Source organism: Papio anubis, chromosome 3, assembly GCF_008728515.1.
Source record: "Papio anubis isolate 15944 chromosome 3, Panubis1.0, whole genome shotgun sequence".
Taxonomy (NCBI): domain Eukaryota; kingdom Metazoa; phylum Chordata; class Mammalia; order Primates; family Cercopithecidae; genus Papio; species Papio anubis.
In genome coordinates, this window is record NC_044978.1 from 100,153,106 (window position 1) to 100,172,852 (window position 19,747).

Here is a 19,747-nt window from a genome sequence, read left to right on the forward strand (position 1 = left end):
TAAAAGTGGCAGGAGTTGTTCACTGAGGTATTATTTGCAATGGGAAAAATTTGATAGAATCATAGTATCCAGGAATAGGGTGGAGTTATTGAAAAATCATGTTTCTAAAGACTATTGAATGAGGAGTAATTAACATACACCATAACATTAACAATTTAAAGGAAGAGAATAAACTCTGGGCACATGATTGTCAATTTGCTTTTAAGAAAATGTATATATGGACTTGGAAAGAGAAAACAAAGAGAATGTACCAAAGTATACTAACAAAGCTTATCTTTGTGTGGTGGAATATTCTCCTTTATGGTTTCCTCTTTTAAAAAAAAAAAAATTCGTGAGTATATCTTTTATAACCTAAAAAATTAAAAATGTATATAAAAATTAAATATCTAGCTTTTAGCTACTTACGTAGTGGATTCCTTTGGCATGCATTTGACCTAAGGCTGAAAGAGCAGGAGAGTTCCATATAGCATGACACATGAACTTTAGAAATTTTGGTATGACAGAGCTGCTTGGGCTACAAACAGAATGTAGTAGGTAAAAAATATCAACAGTAGCTCTAGAGGAGTGCTGTCCCATACAAATATGATATGAGCCATAAATGTAATTTAAATTTTTCTAGTAGCAGCTCGATTTAAAAAAATAGAGGTGAAATTAATTGTAATAATGTGTTTACCCCAATATGTCCAAAATATTGTCATTTCAACCAGTAATGTTTTTACATACCTATTTTTTTCTTTGTATTATCTTTGAAATCCTGTGTATATTTTATAGTTATAGCACATCTCAGTTTACACTAGCCACATTTCAGATGTTCAGTAGCCACATGCAGTTGCTAGTGGCTACTATATTAAACAACACATTCTATTATCATCATGATATTCTTGTCATATAGAACTCTGTACTGGGAAAAAGTTCACACAAATTTCTTTTTTTTTTTTTTTTTTTTTTTGAGACGGAGTCTCGCTCTGCCGCCCAGGCTGGAGTGCAGTGGCCGGATCTCAGCTCACTGCAAGCTCCGCCTCCCGGGTTCACGCCATTCTCCTGCCTCAGCCTTCCGAGTAGCTGGGACTACAGGCGCCCGTCACACAAATTTCTTGTCCTTTCTGTGCTTGAAAATCAAAGCCAATGGATATGTACTTTCATTACACTTCACATGGTCAGTTTTGTAAATAACAATATAAATTTGCAAATATAGAATAGCTGTAGTTTTAATCTTCAAGAAGTTTTAAAATACAGTTTTTTGAAATATTATTTGGAAAGTCAGTGTTTAGGATAATTTTCCAATTCATATACCTCATAAATTACAACTCCAATTCAGGTTGACTTTCTTCAGCAAGCTAATAAAGACCTGGAGAAGCGTATACGAGAGCTTATGGAAACCAAGGAAACGGTGACATCTGAAGTTGTTAATTTAAGTAACAAAAATGAAAAACTCTGCCAAGAATTAACTGAAATAGATCAGTTAGCACAGCAGTTGGAAAGACATAAAGAAGAAGTGCTTGAGACTGCTGATAAAGAACTTGGGGAAGCAAAGGTAATGAATGATATGTGTGGGTTGTGAGAGTGTTCATTAATTCTCCAACACACAGTGAGCTTGAGCCCTTTTGATATCTGCAATTCAGGTTTTTGGTTTGTGTGTCTGTTTTTGTTTTTTTGCTTTGGTAATGCAGGGTTTTCTGAAGTGTTGTTTACACCTGTAAATGATTGTATTTGTTTTAGTTGTTTGAATGTCTCTCTGAAGCACACCTATTCTTAGGATGGATCTCCAAGGACTTGTTTTCCTTCAAGATTTTTATCTCTGCCTCTTTGTGCATTGTGAGAGAGCTTTTGAAGTTTCCCCTCTATGTCATTTTTGCTCTATAATCCTTTTTTTTTTTTTTTTTTGAGACAGAATCTCTGTCTCCCAGGCTGGAGTGCAGTGGTGTGATCTCGGCTCACTGCAACCTCCGTCTCCCAGGTTCAAGCAGTTCTCCTGCCTCAGCCTCCAAATAGCTGGAATTAAGGTGCTCGCCATGCCCAGCTAATTTTTGTACTTTTTTTTGTACTTTTAGTACAGATGGGGTTTCACCATGTGGGCCAGCCTGGTTGAACTCCTGACCTCAGGTGATCCATCCACCTCAGCCTCCCAAAATTCTGGGATTACAGGCGTGAGCCACTGCACTCAGCTTGTGGTTTTTGAGACATGGTCTTGCTCCGTTGCCCAGGCTGGAGTGTGGTGGGACAATCATAGCTTGCTGCAGCCTCAACCTCCTCAGGCTCAAGCAATCCTCCCATCTCAGCCTCCTGAGTAGCTGGGACTGCAGGTGCATGCCACAAGGCCCAGCTAATTTTTTAATTTTTTGCAGAGACGGGATCTCACTCTGTTGCCCAGGTTCGTCTCAAACTCCTGGGTTAAGCAATCCTCCTGCCTCAGCCTCCCTAAGTGCTCAGATTACAGGCATGAGCAGCCATGCCTGGCCACCAAGAATTCTTTAAAAGTGTTTTTAAAACTATGTATGTCCTTGCACATTTTTAAGTTGGTAATTATAATAACGTTTTTCATCTTTTAAGTTTAAATGGAAAGGGTGATATTTCCAGTCTATTTTAAATACAATGTCTTAAAATAAAACTGTTTCATTGTTCTTTTAATTATAGCCAGTAAAATCTGAATGATCCTTTCTCTTTGAAATTTCCACAGAATTTTATCCTATTTCAACCAGTTTTATGCTTGAAAACCTTTTCGTGATCACACTATCATACATCTGTACAATAAAAAGAACAAATTTAAAAAGAATGATTTTTTTTTATTTAAAAAATTTCTGACAGCCTATCTGATGGGAAAACAAAAGTTTTTTATTTTTAAAAATTTCCTGTAACTGTTAAGGTTCAATGTGTTAACATTTTTATCTGAAATAGTGTTATCGTTACAATTTTTAATTATCAGTGGGTTAAAGTGACAAATACACCACAAATGTTGATATTTATGAAATAAAAAAGTAAAATTGTATTGGAAATACATCTCTTAATGGGAGATAATAGGAGAAAATAGTGTCTTATTTAAAGCCTTTGGCCAGCCCCAACATTTCAGATTATCTTTTGATCTGGTACTCTAAAAGTTTTTTATATCTTGAGACAGTGCACTATTGGGGTATGAATGAGATACATGCCCTTCTTTGAACATTGAGAGAAAGGCAGCTATAAAAGGGAGGGTAGGAATGCAGAACTCACATGGTAGCCGGGCCACAAACAAGTTATTAGGTAGATCATTTTTAAGAAGCACTGAATATGCAAATTAAGGATTCAGATGCTGATTCCTTAGAACTATATGCATACCATAGTTTTATATAATACTTGGAAAGTGTTCATTTTATCCCAGGAGTAAGTATAATTCAGTTTGAAGACCACTGCTCTACATCACCGAATTGATTTTATACAGTGCCACCTCTACTAATTAGTGGAATAAAAGGAAATTACCTCAGTATTTTAAAAACCATGTATGAAAGGCCCACAGCAGACAATCATACTCAGTGGTAAAAAACTGGAAGCTTTTCCTCTAAGATGAAGAACAGGAAAGGATTCCCACTCTTGTCACTACTACTCAACATAGTACTAGAAGTCCTAGCCAGAGCAGTTAGGCAAGGAAAGGCATACAAATTGCAAAGAAAGAGTAAAATTATCTCTGTTTACAGATAACATAATTTTACATGTAGAAAGCCTTCAACATTCCACAAAAATCAGACCTAATAAACTAATTCAGCAGAATTGCAGAGTAGAAAATCAGCACACAAAAATCAGATGTTTTTCTATACACTAAGAATAAACTATCCAAAAAGGAAATTAAGAAAGTAATCCCATCTGCAATAGCATCAAAAGGAATAAAATACTTAGAAATAAACTTAACCAATGAGATGAAAAACCGTTACACTTGAAAAACTATACAGCATTGCTAAAGAAGTTAAAGAAGACACAAATAAATAGAAAGACATTCCGTGTCCATGGATTGGAAGACTCAGTATTGTTAAAGTGTCCATGCAACTCAAAATCAGTGCAATCCCTATCAAAATCCCAGTGGTGGTTTTTTTTTTGTTTTTGTTTGTTTGTTTGTTTGTTTTTGCAAAAATAGAAAAAACTTTCTAAAATGTGTATGGAATCTCAAAGGACCCCAGGCCACCAACACAATCTTGAAAAAGGATATAATGAGCACAGTTTTAATTCTGTTTTTGTGGTTTTAGTTTCATTGCAACACTCCTGTATCTCATCCCTGTCTTTTTCCACCACCTTTTGCATCTTCTATCCTTGTGCACACAGCATGCTAAACACAGCTTTCCATGTCACATTGCAAATGCTCAGAAATGACAAGTTGGCTCAACAAAATATTCCTATTGGATCATAATATTTTGATCTTGGCATTCGGCTCTCTATAGAGAGGATCCAGGTTGGTAAAAGCAGGTGTGGAGAAAGCCAATAGGATAGGAAGATCAGGAAATGACAATGCCATAGGATTGCCCCCAAATTTAAGGCCCAAGGAAGATCCTACAAGACGTTCAAGTTGCCTTCTTCAGATGTTACTAGTAGGCTCCTGTAAACATTTCGGGATACCAAAAGGTTAAAGAGAAGCTCAATTTTGCCTCTTCATTGAAATGGATGGAGATGAAGCCTCAGATCTCAGTGGTAAGAGGGAATGTGAAGTACTTGCAAAATTACTTCATCTATTTGCATGTGACTTAGTGATAAGTATTCTTAGACTTTTAAGTATATACCTAATAGGCTTTTTATTCCTAGAAAGAGATTAAAAGAAAGCTGTCTGAAATGCAGGATCTTGAAGAAACAATGGCAAAACTTCAACTGGTAAGTTGACGTCACATTGAATTGCCAGCATTTTCAGTAAGAAAATTTTTATGGGAGGCTGGGAGGCTGAGATGTGTGGATCACCCAAGGTCAGGAGTTCGAGGCCATCCAGCCTGATCAACATGGTGAACCCCGTCTCTACTAAAAATGCAAAACTTAGCTGGGTGTGGTGGCGCATGCCTGTAATCCCAGCTACTTGGGAGGCTGAGGCAGGAGAATTGCTTGAACCTGGGAGGCAGAAGTTGCAGTGAGTCAAGGTTGCGCTATTGCACTCCAGCCTGGGCAACAAGAGCGAAACTCCATCTTTTAAAAAAAAAAAAGAAAGGAAAAGAAAATATGTATGGTTTATTTTATTGCTTAGCTCCTGACAACCACTGATCTACTTTCTGTTTCTGTAGATTTGTCTATTCTGGCCATTCCATATAAAGGGAATCATATATTTTGTGTCTGGATTCTTTTCCTAAGCAAAATGTTTACCAGGTTCATGCATGTGGTAGCATTTATGAGTACTTCATTTCTTCTTATGTCTGAGTAATATTCCACTGCATGGACATGCAAGTTTATATTTTTATAATTCCTTAATCTTATGTATAGTAGGTAGCTGTTAGAAATTTTACCTTCTTTTAACTACCTTATGACTTGTGAGTTGACTAATATTAAAACCAGAAGTTAATTACTTGAAATATTTGTTGATTAACTTAAAATATTTGTTGATTATTACAAAAGGTACTCCATCCTCTTTTATTTATTTATTTATTAGAGACAGGGTCTTCCCTTGTCACCTAGGCTGGAGTGCAATGGCATGATCATAGCTCACTGCAGCCTTGACCCCCTGTGCTCAAGTGATCCTCCCACCTCAGCCTTTTGTGTAGTTTAAGACTACAGGCATGTGCCACCATGCCTAGCATTTTTTTTTTCTTTTTTTGTAGTAGAAATGAGGTCTTGCTATGTTGCCCAGGATGGTCTCAAACTCCTGAACTCCAATGATTCTCCCGCCCCAGTCTCCTAAAGTGCTAGGACTACAGGCATGAGCCACTGCACCCAGCCCAGTCCTCTTTTAATAGCTTTGTTTGGTAATACAAACCATTTTCCTGGTCACATTTCTTGTTCTGGTAGTCTTCAAATAACAAAGGAAGTAATCATCCCAACAGAAACCTAAATATAGCATACAGAAAAGCATATGGTCCTATAGTCTGGAACTAGCAGAAGGAGTGTCTTGCTTATAAGGTAGAAACCGGGTAGTCACCCAAATGATTGAGGATTTAAAAAAATAACCTGTTGAATTAGAAGAGTTTTCTCTAAGATTGGAAACAAAGGTAAATACTAATTTCCAAGTTCTTTCATTATGTATACTTTTTATACAGTCTAGCTGCAGTGTCCTGGTGGCATAGGTCAATTAAAAAGGAAGCGTGAGAGCAAGAGATTTTTGCCGTTTGTTCACTGCTAGTTGTATGTGCACTAAATGTTGGATGTGATTAATAATACTTGTCTCAGAACTGTGACCAAGTTTTAGTAGTGTTGGCTGACAGTAAGATGTTGCCGTAGTTACTTTCTTACCATTAATATTTTTTCCAGTAATGCAAGATTCTATGTATTTTTAAGATAAGAATGATAATATTGATAGCTAACATTTTTTAAGTACTTACCGTGGTGGACATGCTGGATACCATGTAAAGTACTTCGTAACCATAGATTCATCCTCGCCAGTGAATCCTTAGTGTCCTGGTCTTGTTATCCTTGTTGTGCATATGAGGCTGAGAGAATAACCAGTATAGTTATAGATACACTGTATGTGGTGGTCTTAGAAGACTTTGTCTTACTACTGCTTTCTTAAACATGAAAAAGTTTTATATTTTTTAATCATATAAATACATATTCATTTAGAAAAAAATAAGAATATGCTAAACTAAGTAGAAAATAATTCTCCCACCCACAAAGAAACTTTGTTGATACATGTTTTATGGTACTTTCAGCCACAAATGATAATTAAGTTTAATTGAAACCTTATATTTGACTAATTAAGTGTATGTACACACACATATATGTAAATTGCTGTTATATAAATATGCTTATAAAAATCTATTTTCCTTTTAAGTGCGATAGTATTTTATAAAGTTGTTAGAAGTCTTAATTATAGTATTAAAATTTGCAGGAGTTGAACTTATGCCATAAAGAAAAGGAGAGACTGAGTGATGAACTCCTTGTAAAATCAGACCTTGAAACTGTTGTTCATCAGCTTGAACAAGAAAAGCAAAGACTTAGCAAAAAAGTTGAAAGTTTTGTAGTTACAGGTAAGATGTCAAATTTTGATAGCTTGAAAAATGATTGTGATTTCCTCTTGATGTATTGTTTTTCTTAGTAGATAATCATTCATTCATTCATTCAATAAATATTTGTTGAGTGCTTACCATTAGTCAGAAACCATAGTAGGTACTGTAGATACAGTAGAAATCTCTCCCTCAAGGACCTTAGAATTTTTATGTTTGACTAGTTTATACAGGGAACCCTGCTTGAATATTTTGCAATAGAAATGTGTCCTCCTTTGAGACACACTAATAACAGAATTAAGTAAGACTAAAGGGAAGGCTATTTTGATAGTGGAAAATTGAAGTACAGAATCTTTTCAAGGAAATGCAGTTATATTATCTTAAAATACATACACATACACACACACACAAATAGAAATAGGCTAACTTTCTGCAGGTACCAGTTCTAAATGACTTGGCATAAAGAACATAAGAATTCATTTGGCCGGGCGCGGTGGCTCACACCTGTAATGCCAGCACTTTGGGAGGCTGAGGCAGGTGGATCACCTGAGGTCGGGAGTTCAAGATCAGCCTGGCTAACATGGTGAAACCCCGTCTCTACTAAAAATACAAAATTAACTGGGCATGGTGGCACGTGCCTGTAATCCCAGCTACTCGGGAGGCTGAGGCAAGAGAATCGTTTTAACCCCGGAAGCGGAGGTTGCAGTGAGACTGTATCGTGCCACTGCACTCCAGCCTGGGTGACAGAATAAGACTCCATCTCCAAAAAAAATAAAGAATTTATTCATTCATTAATTTGACCAATGTTTATGAATCATCTGCTGTGTGGGTGCCAGGCCCTGTTTTTGAGTGCTGGGGTATATAGTGGCAAACAAAATACATAAGGGCCCTGCTCTTGCAGAGCCTTTTTTCTTGTTACGGAAACAAACTAGTGGCAGATAAGTGAAGAAGTTAATTTTAGTTGATAAGAGATATTAAATTAGATTGGGAGGATGTGCTAGAGATTGAATGAAGTGCTCAATGACAAGACACCAGCAATATGAAGATCTGGGGTCTAGTTTTCTATGCAGAGGAAATGGCAAGTGCAGTAGCTTGGTGCCATCAAACTGTGTGTCTTAGGAAGTGAAAGGAAGCCAGTGTACTGTATTAAGAAGAGTCTTTATCCTAGGCCCATGTGGATAATCTATTTAACCTCCTTTCTACTTATTAGCTGTGTAACTTGAGCATGTTATTTAAGCTGTCTGTGTCTCAGTTTCCCTATCTATGGGGCTAATGATGACACCTACCCTGAAAGGTTGTTGTGATAATTAAATGAGTTATGTTATAACTGCTTATGTTAAAGTGCTTAGTTATGTTAACTGCTTATGTTAAAGTGCTTAGTTATGTTAAAGTGCTTAGAACCATGTATAAAAATTTAAAATAGGCTGGGTGCGGTGGCTCATGCCTGTAATCTCAGCACTTTGGGAGGCTGAGGCGGGCAGATCACCTGAGGTCAGGAGTTCAAGACCAGCCTGACCCATGTGGAGAAACCCCATCTCTACTAAAAATAAAAAAATTAGCTGGGCCTGGTGGTGGGTGCCTGTAATCCCAGCTACTCAGGAGGCTGAGGCAGGAGAATCACTTGAACCTGGAGGCGGAGGTTGCAGTGAGCCAGGATCGCACCATTGTATTCCAGCCTGGGGAAAAATAGTGAAATTCCATCTCAAAAAATTTTTTAAAAAAAGTTTATATTTCTTTTGATAGCTATGTGTGGCCCATCATTTCAGCGTAATCTTTCAGCTGTCTCAAACTCTCTTGTTTCCCTGTGTTTTGGGTGCATCCCCCTGCCAGATACCCAGCCATGGATGAGCCAAACAATTTGCCTTCTACACTTTTACACATGGTCAGCTGTTTGAGTGTGCACCAGGCACATTGAGAGTGCGGCAAATTAGATGGTCCTGAACCTCAGCAGGCTGCTCAGCTCTGTATGGAAATCTTACCCTTTTTCTCTTAGAGTTTGATCTTCCATTCTCCACGGGGGATATTTAAAATGTTTTGCACTGTCAATAAACCCGTGAGTCCCATTTCCCACCTTCATCCTGAGTGGATGATCCTACCTCCGGTTTTCCTAGAGAAGGGAAGCCATGGCAGGGATTCACTCAGTCTTCTGGCCTCAGATTAAAAACCTGTGCATCTTGTTCCTTCCTGTTCAATGCAAGAATGTCCCTCTTATGAAGGACCAGTGGCTCCATCTATTCTGTGGGCCCTAACTTCTCTAATTTTAAAAGCCTTGCAAATTAGTGATCTCCTCTCCATAATTTTAATCTTTGTACTATTTTTTCGCATTGGCATTCAAACATGCTTACTCTTCACCCATTCCAATACAAAAACTTTGACCCATTCCTATGCAGCCATTCATTTCTTCTCTTCATAGCATCAGCATCTTGAAAGGTCATCCATACTTGCTGTTCTGCTTGATCATCCACTACCCCTTAGCTCCTCAGTCCACTCCAGTTGGCTTCTGTTGCCACCCCTTCAACAAAACTGCTCTTGTTAAAGTCATTCACCTCTGTTGTGCTAAATGCAGTGGCTGCTTTTCATCCATTTGCTTATTTGACTGCATTTAACCCAGTTGCCCATTCTTTCCCACTCTCCTACTTTCTTCTTACTTCTCTGGTCATTCCTTCTTGGGGCAAATTTGCCAATTCATCCTCTAGTTTGCATTGTACACTATCCTTTTGTAACTTTTATCCTACTACAATTAGAATAGTTGTTCAGCCTTGGCTATGTTTTTTTATACTGTATCCTTAGCTGGTGCTGGGTATACAGTAAATGCTTAATACATATCTGTTGAACGAATGAAAGAAGAGATGAGAGTAAATCAAAATACATCAGGAAAATCATTGCATGCCTCAAGAGTTGTAATGAACATAAATTAAATTAGGTTCAACTATATGAAATTGCCAGTATTTGGTTACTTTTGACTCATGAAGAGGCAATTTCTATGGTAACAGCTAATAATTATATTTATTTGAGTTATTTTGCTCTCTTTGTATATGTGTATACTGTATTAAATTCAAGCTTAATGTTAAGTTTGTGCATGTTATGGTTGTTTATAGATATATTTTCTTTTAGTGCATTTTCAGGTCCTGGGAAAGTACTATGTGGTAATTTATTGCTTTATTTTGTAGTACTGAATAGTACCCATCTTATAATAAGACAAAAGCAGGGGACTTGGACCTATTGGACTTTATTTAAACTTTTAATTTTTGCTTTTTTTTCCTTTTTTCCTCTCAATATTTACCTCTTCAATAGATTTGGTACTTACAGGTGTTATTTAGAACAGTTCATGATTTCTAGTGGCTTTCTTTCTAAAAGTTATTAATATAATTTACTTGACTAATCAACATTACGTATGCAACATTATTTTAAGAGTTAACCACTTTAATTTGCAGAAAGAGAACTTACTCTGGAAGTTGAGAGGATGAGACTAGAACATGGAATAAAACGTCGAGACAGGTCACCTTCTCGTTTAGATACATTTCTGAAAGGTATAGAAGAAGAACGAGATTATTATAAGAAAGAGCTAGAGAGACTCCAACATATAATACAGCGAAGATCTTGCTCTACAAATTATGGTGCACGTGAAAAAAATTCAATGTTTAGAACACCAGAAAAGGTAATGTCCCTTTATAAGAGTAAGTGATAAGGCCAGAAAAGTATCTTTATGAATAAATTGTTCTGGTTTATTATTATATTAAATATAACTTTATTCATACGTGCTTTGAAAAAATCCTGATTTTGATTTTTGTTTTATTTTATGGCCTGTACTATAGGAACACTGCATTAATTAGGAAAATTACTTAAGAACAAACTATAACATATAGATGACTGGAAATTAGCGGGAAGGTTGAATAGCTGAGTTATAGAAGTGTAATGGCACCTGGGCTTCCAGGACTCCTATTAGACATTCCCTCTCTTTTTAGAATTTACTTTCTGTATCAGCTGCATTTTCTCTTTCATGGCAGAGTTAGCTTTGTATGCATGGCAGACAGCATGGTTTCATGTCATTTCTAGCCTTGGACCAGTTAGGAAAGTCTGTCACATTCTACTGACCAAGCATCTTCTCTATTAACCATGCTATGGGAGATAGATAGAAATGGCAAGTGATTGCTGGGCAAGTTGTTTTGTTTGTCCACCACAACCATATTTGTAAGCTGATGATCCAAAGATGTTCACTTTATGTCATTTTCTAATTGCATCTCCCATTGTATGTATTTAAAGTTGACCATGATTCATGAGAGATTAAAATCATGTGTCTCTATTTTAGGTCTCAATTATTTTTAGTGTTTTATGAGTATCATTTGAGTTCTTCAGATTTTTCTTCTTTTAAGCTTTGGAGTTCAGGAGTCTTGAAGGCTTATGTGACTTTACACTAGGTAAAATTAGGGGAAGTCTGGGAGTGGGGAGTACTCATTAAAACTCAAAACATTTTATTTCAGACTTGACCAAATTTACTAATTTTGTCATGTTTTTCCTGAAGATCTTGTGTCCATTGTCAAACAGTTTTGTCTTCTGATTAGACTTCATTTTTTAACCTCATAGGCTAATGGCTGAATTTTGATTTACAGTTGTCAGTATAAACACTATACTATGTTATCTATTATAAGAATAAGGCCAGGTGGGGTGGCTCACACCTGTAATTCCAGCACTTTGGGAAGCCAAGGTGGGAAGATCACTTGAGGCCAGGAGTTCGAGACCAGTCTGGTCAACACAACGAGACTACAGTTTCTCATGAAGATTAATTGAGCTAATTTGTTGGTCTTATTTTTAATTGACAAATAGTATGCATATTTATAGAGTATAGTTGGATGTTTTGATCTATGTATACATTATAGAAAGATTCAGTCAAAGCAGTTAACATGTCTGTTTCCTCACCAACTTACTACTTTTTTGTGCTGAGAATGTTAATCTATTCTTTTAGCAATTTTGAAGTATACAATACATTATTATTAACTGGTCACCATTCAACACAATAGCTCGTTAATTGATCATGCAATAATTTGTATAAGGACCCAGCATAACACCTAGTTACCGGTGAATGGTTTATTTCCTTATTATTTGCTGGTTCAAAGCAAATCAGTTCTGGTAGAAAGTTAGGGTCACTTCAGAAGATAAATACTGAGTGCCTGCTCTGAATGAGGCATAGAATACAGAGATGAAGAAGACAGTTCCTGCCCTTACAGCCTTCAGCATTGTGCATATGTGTGCATGTGCATGTGTGTGTTTAGGGGACAATGGAGTAGTGAAAGGGCGTTATTCACAATTATACATTAACACTAACAAATATGTACACCAGATATATTTAAAGAAGAGGAGAGTTTCTGCTTAGGAAAGTCAGTCAGTAAATGTTCAGGGAACTCATGTTTTACTGGGTACCATACTAGACACTGAAGACATAATTAAAAAGACCAGGTTCCTACTGTGGCCCTCATAGAGCTTAAATTTTAGTAGTACAGATAGATACACATTAAACGCACAATCGTGTAAATAACCTTATAACCTCATTTATAATGTGTTTATGAAGAAAGTACAGAAAAAGTTCAAAATATTTTAAGAATATATAGAGGAGATCCAAATTAGATTGAAGAATCTGAAGGAATTCCTTGGAGAAAGTGACATTTAAGCTGACACCTAAATAGTAATAAAAATAGATTGTCAAATCTTTATTTATTGAGCTCTCCTTTTCTAGACTCTGTACAGACTGCCTCTTTCTGGAAGATTATTTTGTTTTTGTTTGAGAGAAAGTCTCACTCTGTCCCTCAGGCTGGAGTGCAGTAGTGCAATCGTAGCTCACTGTAACCTTGAACTCCTGGGCTGAAGTAATCCTCTTCCCTCAGCCTCCCAAGTAGCTAGGACTACAAGGGTGCGGCACTATGCCTGGCTAATTTTTTAATGTTTTGCAGAGGCAGGGTCTTGCTCTTTTGTCCGGGCTAGTCATGAACTCCTGGCCTCAAGCAGTCCTCCTGCCTTGGCCTCCCAGAGTGCTAGGATTACAAATGTGAACCACTACACCTGGTCCAGACTTCTTAAATTTAGATATGGTTAGGTTACATAGCTTCTTTTATAGTTACATTGGTTAAGTCCCAAAACATCTGCTTTTGTACTATAAAACATCTTACCCTTTAAAGTGTTCAGATAACTAATCCCATCCATCATGCCTTGGTTTTGCTTATTTAACCAAGAGATTAATTATTTCCAAGTACAGGTGAGAAGTACCTCACAAATATCTATCATTTACCAAATCTACATTGTATGTGGTATTGGCACAACAGATGTTGAATAATATAGGCCAGGACTCTTTTCAGTGTATCATATTGTCAAATTACCCCTTCTTGGCACTTCTGCATTTAGTACTGGTAACGTTAAGATACCAGAGATCCCAAGTCTACATTTATTATGTTTCTTTTTTTTTTCAATAGGAAAAGGGCATACAAATTCATTTACATGTGCAGGGGGAGAATCAGAGTGCTCTCATCTTTATTTTCTACCATAGTGATGAAGACAGTGAATCTTTTGAATTGTACTGAATTGTAGGCATCTTTTAAATTGTACTAAATTGTAGAAATGTTGGTAGTAGTTGCTTATTCAGTGAATATTCTTAATATATATTGCCTGGTAGAAATATTTGCATTCATTCGACTGTATAAAAAGACCTCCTGTAGGTCTGAAGCTGAGACAGTTGGGGGTTTGTATGCCTGGCATATTGATCTTAGATTCAATCATAGAAAACACTGAGGAACGTGCTAGGCTGTTACAGTTACCTGTACTGGGTGAGCAGGCACACAAATGCCCTGCTGGCCCCTTCTCTGGAGAAGATAAACTAGTGGCTCTAAAAAATTACCAGGCATCAGAATCACTTAGAGGGCTTGATAAAATACTGTTACTTGGCCCTACCCCGAAGTTTCTTGACTAAGTAGGTCTGGGTTGGGCTTCAAACTCCAAAATTTGCATATCTAACAAGCTTTTAGATACTGCTAATGCTTCTGGTCTGGGGATTATACTTTAAGTACCACTAGTATAAACAACTTTGGGAGAATAAAAGTTGAAGCATCTCATGGGGTCCGATCAAGTCCCATCATTGGCATCTAAGTCTCTTCTGTGAACTTGAAGGCCAGGAAATTTGCCCAGTACTGCCAGTGCTCTCATCTGCTCTCATCATAGATTTTTAAAACTGTGTTCCTTAATTACATTAAAGGCACTTGTGTTCTTTTTGTCTGGTAGCATCTTTCAGTTAATCTCATCGTCAGTATTCTTGTGACAACCATGTGGTGATGATTATAACATGATAACTTTTGTTTTTTAATTATGTTTCAGGGTGATTACAATTCAGAAATTCATCAGATCACAAGAGAAAGAGATGAACTTCAGCGTATGCTGGAAAGATTTGAAAAATATATGGAGGATATACAGTCAAATGTTAAATTACTGACAGCAGAAAGAGATAAACTAAGTGTCTTATATAATGAAGTAAGAAATTTATTATAATTAAGCCAACAGATTGTATAGAACCAGTTAACTATAATGGAGCCCGTATATATCCTTCACATTACTATAATATATGGACCTGTGATATTTCTTCATAATTAAAATTAGCAGTAGTAGTTTCTGCTATCATTCTATTTCTAAAACACAGATTTCTCTTATTTTTTCATATTTATCCTTTCCCTTTTCTAGCCTATCAATGTGTCAGATCAGTTAGAGATAGTCTCCTTTTTCTAAAACTACCTGGAACAGGTCTCAGCCTGACTCTGAGCCAAATTTATGCTTGGAATTCAGACATGTGGGGAAATGTCTGTCAAAACAGTAGGTAGCACCCACTATTTGGATATATTGGCTATTTAGGACTTAGTCTCTAAATACTGTTCTCTAGGAAGAGGGAATTGGTATTCAGCTTGGCCGCATTAACAAAGCCTCAGTTGTTAGAGGGCAAGGTAAGTCTGAGCAGAGCATGGTGTCTGTTACCTAAATTTGTTCACATACCCATCTCCCATGAAATCCTACTGCTATTTTGAGAAGGGGAGGAGGCATGCAAGTTAAAGGTCAAGTTGAAAGAGTCACTTACTGAGTTTTTTGGGGGGGATTCTGCAGTGTAAATTGATCCACTTCTGAGTTTTCCCCATCGCTAGCAGCTTTCTTGGGTCTGCCTAGTTAATTCCTGCTTGTCTGCTGTCTAGCTTCCACATTTTGTGGCTGGTGCCTCCCTCAATCCCCTTGTCTTTTTTGTTTTATTATTCTTACTATTATCCTTCTACTCTCATTATCCTTCTACTCTCATTCTTACTATTATCCTTCTACTCTCATTTTGTTGGGATTTGGGAAGAGAGTAAAGGTAGCATTTGTTCAGTATGCCTTTTTTAACTGAAAACATATCCAAAGTATTTTTTATTTATATCTTTTACCAAAGTGCCTTTTTAATTTATATCTTTTCATTCTTTAAGGCTCAAGAAGAATTATCTGCCCTAAGAAAGGAATCCACCCAAACCACAGCACCCCATAATATTGTTAGTCTTATGGAAAAGGAAAAAGAACTTGCGTTATCTGACTTAAGAAGAATTATGGCAGAAAAGGAAGCTTTAAGAGAAAAATTAGAGGTAAGAAGATTGACACGTTTTTGAAAAGTAATTTGTTGAGAAAAAGAGGTCTTTGTATGGATTTTCCTGTGAAGTTACTATTGGCCAAATCCAGACCACTTTGTTTATGTATGGCCTGTGAGCTAAGAATGGATTAAGAAGAAGATTTTCTTGTTGAGAAAACGTTATTGGATTACCTTGCTCATTTGTTTCTGTATTGTCTGTAGCTTCTTTTGTAGTATGGCCCACGAAACCTAACATATTTACTGTTTTTTACAGAGAAAGTTCACCAATCCCTGAACTTAATTGGAAGTTTCTTATATGGGAAGACATTATCTTTGTTTGTTTGTTTTTGTAACAGCTTTACGGAGATATTCACACACTATACAATTCACCCACTTAAAGTATACCAATTCATTCATTTTAGCATAGATGCTTTTTGACTTACAATGGGATTACATTCCAATAAACCCATCGTAAGTAAAAAATGTAACTTGGAAAAAATGCATTTATTACCCCAGTAAACACATTGTAAAGTCTTACATTGAAAAATCTTAAGCCATTGTTAAGTCCACATGCTCCTCAACTTATACTGGGGTTACATCCCGATAAACCCACAGCAAAGTCAAAAATGTAAACCAGGGACTGTCTGTATATTCATAGACTTGTGTAACCATCACCACAGTCAATTTTAGAGCATTTTCATCACCACAAAAAGAAACTCTGAAGAACATTAGCGTCACTCCCCATTTCTCCCATCCCCTCTTAGCCACAGGCAGCCACCTGTGTCTCTATGGATCTGCCTACTCTGGATATTTCATATAAATTGAATCATTTGATATGTGATTTTAAAATGTCTTCTCTCATTAGCATAATGTTTTCAAGATTCATCCATAGTGTTGCTAGGAACTTGTATACAACTTTTTGTCTGGATATATATTTTCATTTCTCTTGGGTATATTCCTGGTCATATGGTAAGTCTGTCTTTAACCATTGAAGCCAAACTGTTTTTATACCCACCAGTAGTGAATAAAAGTTCTAATTTCTGTCACCATTACTATCTGCCTTTTGTATTATAGTCATTCTGGTGGGTGTGAAGTAGTCTCCATTGTGACTTTGATTTGCATTGCCTTGGAGCTAATGAGGTTGAGCAACTTTTCATATTCTTATTGGCCATTTTTAAATCCTTTTTTAGAGAAATGTCTGTTCAGATTCTTTGCCAATTTTTAAATTGGGTTATCTCATTATTATTGAGTTGTAAGAGTTCTTTATATATTCTAAATACAGTCCCTTATTAGATATGTGATTTACTTTCCCCCATTCCGTGGGTCATTTTTTCACTTTCTCAGTGATGTCTTTGAAAAACAAAATTTTTAAATTTGGATGAAGTCCAATTTATTTTTTTCTTTGTTGCTTGTACATTTGGTGCCATATCTAGGGTCAGTACTTTATAGTTTCTTTTATAATCTCCAAAAATATAAGTTTATTAATACATATAAAGCACTTAACAATGATTAGCACATAAGTACTAAATCCTAATATTATGGAGTCCATAGTTTAATTGCAGTCAATATTACTGAATTAATGCTTTGAAAGTAGCACCTAAAATTAGAAATAAAAACATTTAAGCATTATAAGCAAGTCTTTATGTCACAATGTTCAGTTAAAGTTTCACCCTAAATATAACAGTTTAAGAATACTTTTAATTGGAATCTTTTGGAATACTGCCTTCCAGAAAGTGTTTTCTTATAAAAATAAGTGTTAAAATTGCCAAATGGGAAACTTCTGTGCAGTATGGCAGCTTTTAGCGCAAGCTACTGACTTACCCTTTTCCATATCTTTTGAAATCACCAAAGAATGTAAAAATAGGATTTTTTAAATACAGTAGTACTGAAAACTTGGAAAAAGCAACATTCGTATTACCAGAATCCTTCTGGGTTGTAGGAGGCAGGATTTTGTGAGTTTACAACAGATCTTTTACTTAAAAAAGTAACTTATCTCAATCCTTAAACCTTTTCCAGTGTTTCCCATTATTCCACTATCTAACCAGTTGTCGAATCCAAGCATCATCCATCACTAAGATCTCCCTGAAAGCTCATATCTCTCAATCACCAAGTCCTATCAGTGCTATCTCTTGAAAAATATTTAACATGTATTAAGCCCTTCCCATGTGAGAGGTCGTGTTCTATTAAGTGCTTTTTACATGGGTTGTCTCAGTAAATCTTCACAATAGCCTCTTTTTTTTTTTTTTGAGGGGGAGTCTCGCTCACTGCAACCTCTGCCTCCCAGGTTCAAGCGATTTAGTAGAGACAGGGTTTCATCATATTGGCCAGCTGGTCTCAAACCCCTGACCTCAGGTGGGGTCCACCTTGGCCTCCCAAAGTGCTGGAATTATAGGAATGAGCCACCACACCTGACCTATAATAATAGCCTTTTTAAATAGGTACTGCTTACAGATGAGGTCTCCGAGTTACAGTGAGTTTAAATAACTTGCCCAAGGTCATCCAGCTATGAGTTACAAGGAATCTGGCTTCTGAGCTCATGTTACTTTCTCTTGAATTTGTTTACTTCTTTCTGTTCCCCTGCTACCATCCTGTTCTGGTCATTGTTCTCCCTCACCTGCATTATTGTATTATTGGCCCCTGTACTAGTCTTTCCTCTTTTAAATCGATATTTCACATTGAAGTCAGAGTTATCTTTCAAAGATATAAATCTGATCATATCACTTCCTATTTAAAATCCATTAACTTTTTGAGGACTTCAGTGATTGGCCTTCGCCTACCTCAAGGTCTAGCCTTTTTCCCCTAAACTCATCTCCCCTGTTCACAAGACTCCATGCTTAATGGACTTTTTCTTGCCGCCAGCCTTCTACATAGACTATTGAAAGATTCCGTCACATCTTCCGCTCTTCTTGTCTAGCTAATTCCTATTTATCCTTTAAGTCCAGGTCAAACATCATGTCATTTAATGGGAAATGAACCCTAGAATCTAGATTCCCTTTTGATATTTTGGCATAAAGTTCCTTTTCCTAGCAGAATATTCATGGATTTTATTTTGAGCTCTTATTTAGGTTTTGTCTTTTCTACTAAGCTACAGTATCTATGATGTCAGAGACTTTATCTGCTGTACTCACTACTATATTCCTGATACGTTGCTTGGTGCTTGGTATAGAGTATGTATTCAATACTAGTTGAGTGATTCAATAAATACATACAATACAGTGACTCAACCAAATATATAATCCGAACATCAGATGTGTCTGTTTCTTTTTTAATGAATAACATGGATGGAAATATGAATCCATGCTAGAAAAACTCTCAGTGAACATTAAGTTATATTGCTTATCCTAGACTTAGCAGCAGTAAGTTGGATAAAGTAATGTAACCAGAAAAATAGTCCCTGTGTTTATACTGTTGACCATCCCCTTATTGAAACTTGCATCTCTTGCATGGCCTTGTAGTATTCTGTTTCCTGTGTCTTCCTGATCTTGTCTTCCTTTGCATTTTCTCTTACATCACCTCTTGTGAGGGCATACTCCTGAGCTTTTTATTTAACCTGCTAGTTTTGTCCTTTTATAGTTGTCCTATTATGGATTAATCTATATAAATCTTTATAAATGAATAGTTACTAATCTGTGTCTTCCACTACAATCACATATGGAGGTAGAGAGTGTAAAGGATGAGAACCTATTGTACCTTTTTTAAACCACAAACCATCATTTTTGTAAAATGTCTAGTGATTTTCTTTCTAAATTATTTCTGTGTTTTATGAAAGCACAAATACAATATAATAGAACTGTAGACTTACATTGCTTACTGTTGTGATTTTGTTTTGTTATCTGATATAAATGAACATTTCTTTAACATTCTTTTTCAGCATATTGAAGAAATGAGTCTTTTTGGAAAATCAGAATTAGAGAAAACTATTGAACATTTGACATGTGTTAATCATCAGGTAATGTATCAAACTGGATTTGGGGGTATCTTGTGTTATATGAATAGTTATGTCAATTATAGTTTTAATACACTATTTTTTTAATTT

At 36.3% G+C, this 19,747-nt stretch overlaps 1 protein-coding gene across 3 annotated transcripts in view; it reads left to right on the plus strand.

Annotated features, from left to right (window-relative positions):
- Positions 1-19,747, plus strand: part of CEP135 (centrosomal protein 135) — a 109,176-nt gene that overhangs the window by 40,975 nt on the left and 48,454 nt on the right. For all 3 annotated transcript variants that reach the window (XM_031664465.1, XM_031664464.1, XM_031664466.1), the window contains 7 exons: positions 1,319-1,534; positions 4,762-4,827; positions 6,980-7,118; positions 10,529-10,752; positions 14,451-14,603; positions 15,575-15,727; positions 19,583-19,660. In XM_031664465.1, coding sequence (XP_031520325.1) covers positions 1,319-1,534; positions 4,762-4,827; positions 6,980-7,118; positions 10,529-10,752; positions 14,451-14,603; positions 15,575-15,727; positions 19,583-19,660 — 1,029 coding nt within the window. The remainder of the gene's footprint in view (positions 1-1,318; positions 1,535-4,761; positions 4,828-6,979; positions 7,119-10,528; positions 10,753-14,450; positions 14,604-15,574; positions 15,728-19,582; positions 19,661-19,747) is intronic.